Here is a 3,791-nt window from a genome sequence, read left to right on the forward strand (position 1 = left end):
ATGGACTTGTCAGTTCAGGTGCTCACTCATGTCCTATTCTTCGTGACCCCATGGACTGCAGCACACAGGCTTCCCTGTTATCTTCAACTCCCGGAGCTTGCTCAAACTCAAGTCCATCGAGTCGGTGATGCCATCCTCTGTTGTCCCCTTCTCCTCCTGCCTTCAATCTTTCCCAGCATCAGGGTGTTTCCAATGAGTCATTTCTTTGCATCAAGTGGCCAAAGTACTGGAATTTCAGCTGAGGTTAAATATGAAGATAAAGTGACCTGTCAAAGCTACTTTAAAAAAACCCTGAAATCTACACTTTATTCAGATTTCCTTATTCCACCACCTACCCATTCACCCCCGTTGGTTGGAGTAACTTCATTTTTATTTATTTATTTAAGGCTATGAGAACTGCAGGATCTTATTAACTAGATTCTCAACCAGAGATCCAACCTGGGTGCCCTGCAGTGAAAGCATGGAGTTCCACCGCTGAAACTCAAGGGAATTCCCAGATCGCCTTAGTTTCTACCCAATATTGTTCTTCTGTTCTGGGATGCTATTTAGATTGGCACATTTTATTAATTTCCATGTTTCCTTAGGCACCTCGAGGCTGTGACAATTTCTCAGTAATAGACTTTTTATGTTCTTATCCGTGGTATCATTTTGAAATGTCAATTTCCAATTTTTTATTGCTAGTGTAAAAAGAGGTGATTGATTTTAAAGTTGAACTTCTTTTTGGTGACTTGTTAAATTTATTTTAAAATTCGAATAGTTTATATATTCTTTTGTATTTTTGTATGTACACAATTATATCATCTTTAGATAGAAAAAAATTGCCTGAGACAGTCAGCAAGGTATTGGAACAGGCCTCTCACAAAGAAAATATCCAAAATGGTCAATAAACATATGGAAATTGTATGGAACCTTGGAAACAATTAGGCAATATGAGTTACATGATGTCTTGATGTAATAAGACATCACTATGCTTCACTAGAATGGCTAAAAGTAAGAAGACAGGCAACCCCAAGTGTTGAAAAGAAAGTAATGCAACTAACATCCCATTCTCAGATACTGAGACTATAAGTTGGTGCAAACATTTGGAAAATATGTTGGTTATCATCTACTAAATCTGAACATATGCACACTCTCTTACCCAGTTACTTCATCCTAGGCCATATACCCAACAGAAGGCTATAAAAATGTGCACCAAAGGAGAGAAACAAGGATTTTCACAGCAAAATTAATTATACTGACAAAAATCAATATAAACTCCATGAAGGCAATTGAAAGAGACTGATTAAGAAGCAGTTCATAAACACAATAGCAGGGCATGGGAGGAGGACAAAGGGAAGAAAGCAGAAAAGAGAATTCTTGTTTACAATTCTGCACCCATCCCCTTCTTCCAGTTCCTCACTCTGGTCTTTCTTTCCAGTCTCTGAGAAATGAGAGCACCTGGGCAGGATTTCTCCCTGCTTCAGTTCCCAACAACATCTCTGCCCATTCTTCTGTCCAGGGCACAACCTAGCAGCCACTCTGCCTGAAGACTTCTCGAATTAACTACAAAGCCACACTCTAGCATTCGTGACTGTCCTGAATACATTCTGAGCTGATTTTCCACCATTGATCCCCTTGATTCTTAGCACATAACTCGTCCACAACTTGAAGCTCCTTCTATGTGGTCCCTGCAAACTCGGGAATTCTCCCGGCTCTCTGATCAAGCTGCTCCCTCCATCTTGAGCTGTGCTGGCCACCATGACATCAACCACAAGAGGCCAACTGACCATTTGACTAGTCCAGTCTCAGCTGTACTATGACTGTAAACGTATGTACTGTATTTTGAAGGAACTATGAAAAAGATGAATGTAGCTATCTCATTATTGATTTTATATTGGTATGTGTTGAAATGATAACATTTGGATATTTCATGTTCAATAAAATACACTGTTAAAATTAACCTCACTTGCTTCTTTTTCCTCTTTTCATGTGGCTACTATAAAATTTGAAATTAAGAAATTTAAAATTTCTTTAAAATTTGAAGAAATTATATTTCTTCTGAGCAGTGCTGAATACATTCTCTGGTAGCATATTGGAAAATCATATAAAGGATAAAAATAATGTTATCCTTAGTTTCACAAGTCAAACTTAATTACTATTAAAACGTTAGTATATTTCCTTTAGTTTATTTTTTTCCTATATACTTTTACATAGTTGCATTGTATCTACAATTTTATGCCCTGCTTTTGAATATAACTAGGTGCTTTTTATTTTCTAATAATACCAAAAAATAAATTCCTTATAGAAAAAATTTAAATGTGAAAAAAGAAAGGGTAAAAATTACAGTAACATTTATTCAATTCTTTCAAACTACATTATGAAAATACCTAAGAATCCTATCTCAGAGATATTCTTTCATTATGAGGAAAAGTTCATGTACAAGCAGTTCCAAAGGTACAAAGTGAGGACCAAGGAATTTTCCTGCTTGCTGCATCCTTACCCTAGTGTGCAACATCAGATACTTAGATTATTTGAAGTATGTACAAAATAAATATGCATCGGGCCTCCGTAATTGTCACAAAGGATCCCTATAAGAGGAATCATGGACTTTAATGCATGGTCTGTGTAACATTCATTTGCCTGCATAGAGATATTCCTTAATCTTTACTTTTTAGTTATATCTGGAATAGTTTGAGATTGTCAAATAAAGCAATAACTTTTGGTTGATAAAGTTATGCAATATCTTGCTGCTTATGGTTGAGGCCTACAAAATATTTCAGATCAGCTTTAGCTTATACCATTCCATTTGAGATATAAAAACTATATTTTTTCTAAAATGATAAACTCTTAGAAATAAAGACACTTTCACAGAATCTAATAATATGAAAAAACAAAGACAAAGATCTTTTCCCAATGAAAGAACCCTGCTGTAATTCAAATTGATTAGGCTATTTTTTTTGGCATTTATAAATTCACTGAAAATATACAGAAACATTAGAAATTCTTCCAGACTGTATGAAAAGCTAGAAGCTTAAAAGAACAAGAGTTTTAGAGGTAACTAATCATTTAAATGACACGGGGAAAAAAAAGGAGAACTGAAAGTGGGAAATTTCTCTCAAATAGAAAGAATGGGGAGCCACCCTGTATAAGTAGCCCACACTCAAGGAGGAAGGACATTCACTCTGCAAACTCTTGAAGACTCAGCTTCAGCACCTACTACCAGAACAGGCAGACCTGTGCCTGATTTCACCATGACCTACTGGTGCCTCCTCCAGATGGTTCTCCTGCTGTGTCTCTCCACCACAGCTCTTTCCAGGAGCTACAGCTTGCTTAGATTCCAACAAAGGTGGAGCACTGCGGTGTGTGAGAAACTTCTGCAGCAGTTACCTGCAACACCTCAACATTGCCTAGAGGCCAGGATGGACTTCCAGGTCCCCGAAGAGATGAAGCAAGCACAGCAGTTCCAGAAGGAAGATGCCGTATTGGTCATGTATGAGATGCTCCAGCACATCTTCCATATTCTCACCAGAGACTTCTCCAGCACTGGCTGGTCTGACACCATCATTGAGCACCTCCTTGAAAAACTCTACGGGCAGATGAATCATCTGGAGCCAATCCAGAAGGAAATAATGCAGAAGCAAACCTCCACTATGGGAGACACGACCAATCTTCACCTGCAGAAATATTACTTCAACCTCGGGCAGTACCTCAAGTCCAAGGAGCACAACAGGTGTGCCTGGGCAGTCGTGCAAGTGCAATTGCTCAGGAACTTTTCTTTCCTGAAGAGCCTAACAGGTTACCTCCGTGACTGA

The 3,791-nt window shown here is 38.1% G+C and overlaps 1 protein-coding gene across 1 annotated transcript; it reads left to right on the forward strand.

Annotated features, from left to right (window-relative positions):
• The first annotated feature begins 3,230 nt into the window (after positions 1-3,230).
• LOC138081426 (interferon beta-2-like) lies at positions 3,231-3,791 on the forward strand. Its single transcript, XM_068974569.1, has one exon. It carries the CDS (start codon positions 3,231-3,233, stop codon positions 3,789-3,791), a length of 561 nt encoding a protein of 186 aa, XP_068830670.1.

Source organism: Capricornis sumatraensis, chromosome 6 (assembly GCF_032405125.1).
Source record: "Capricornis sumatraensis isolate serow.1 chromosome 6, serow.2, whole genome shotgun sequence".
Classification (NCBI taxonomy): domain Eukaryota; kingdom Metazoa; phylum Chordata; class Mammalia; order Artiodactyla; family Bovidae; genus Capricornis; species Capricornis sumatraensis.

Bases quoted from the DNA above. Each gene is read 5' to 3' on its own strand.
- LOC138081426 (XM_068974569.1), top strand. From the start codon at position 3,231: ATGACCTACTGGTGCCTCCTCCAGATGGTTCTCCTGCTGTGTCTCTCC.